General features: G+C 56.2%; 1 protein-coding gene across 1 annotated transcript in view; it reads left to right on the forward strand.

Annotated features, from left to right (window-relative positions):
• Window positions 1–2: 2 nt before the first annotated feature.
• The window catches only part of TDRP (testis development related protein), a gene marked incomplete at its 5' end in the record, with an annotated part of 74328 nt that continues 73402 nt past the window's right edge, over window positions 3–928 (forward strand). Inside the window, one exon of the mRNA XM_008587991.1 lies at window positions 3–35. Within this exon, the coding sequence (XP_008586213.1) occupies window positions 3–35 (33 nt within the window). The remainder of the gene's footprint in view (window positions 36–928) is intronic.

Raw genomic sequence — 928 nt, forward strand, 5'->3', positions numbered from 1 at the left:
GGCCACCGCCAGCCCTAGCTGCTGCCCCGGCGCAGGTTAGGGGGTCGCGTAGGTAGGGGGGCGCGAAAGTGAGACCCAAGCCGGGCGGGTGGAGGATGCTGGTAGATGGGGGGCGAGCAGGTGAGGCCGCGGCGCACAGGTGGAGGGTGCGGAGAGGTAGGCGGTTGTAGTTTGGGTGCGCAGGTGAGGCCAGGACCGCTGGGGTGGGGGGTGGGGGGCGCGACCGATTAGAATCCCGAGGGCAGAGTCGGAGAACTTGACCGGGGCCCGGTTGTCGCTGTCGTCGGTGTTGACCCCCATCCCTCGTTAATAGAGTAGCCGGCGCCCTCGCCGGCGGCGGGGCTCCAGAGCACCCCCCGCAAGCTCGTCTGTTAACTCGGGGTGCAGTACCCGGAGAGCTGTCGGTCACCGGGGGGAACGCAGCGGAGCGCGCACCTCCGAAGCCCTTTCTCCACGTTAGCGGTGCCCTTCACATTCCTGCCAAGGTGCACATTGTTAGGGCTGGAGACTGCCTGGGATGCGGGAGAGTGCACCTCCACGCCAGGTGTTCCAAGTCCAGTGGAAATGACTGACAAACCCGGAATCATCCTACCCTGTAGTGCGCATACCCTGCAGTGGCTGTTCGCTGAGACTTAAAAGCTTTTGATGACCACAGCAAAATGTTAAGTTGGCTAAATATTTGTTTGCATAACAAGTGTTTCCTTTTCTTAAACCTTTGATTTTTCTGGAGCAAGAAGGCGGAAGTCCTTTATACAGAGAATTGAAAGGCATTGGCTTGGCCAGTGTGGAGATATGTTTGGAATGTCTAGAATTTTTTAATTAAAAAGGATTCCAGGTGGATCCGTATGCATTACATATGCTACCCTCCTCCACCCTTTTCATGTGCAGTAAAATTTAGGTCAGAAATCCAGCATTCTTTTTTTTTTTT

The sequence above is a fragment of the Galeopterus variegatus genome, unplaced genomic scaffold (genome assembly GCF_000696425.1).
Source record: "Galeopterus variegatus unplaced genomic scaffold, G_variegatus-3.0.2 Scaffold4615, whole genome shotgun sequence".
Classification (NCBI taxonomy): domain Eukaryota; kingdom Metazoa; phylum Chordata; class Mammalia; order Dermoptera; family Cynocephalidae; genus Galeopterus; species Galeopterus variegatus.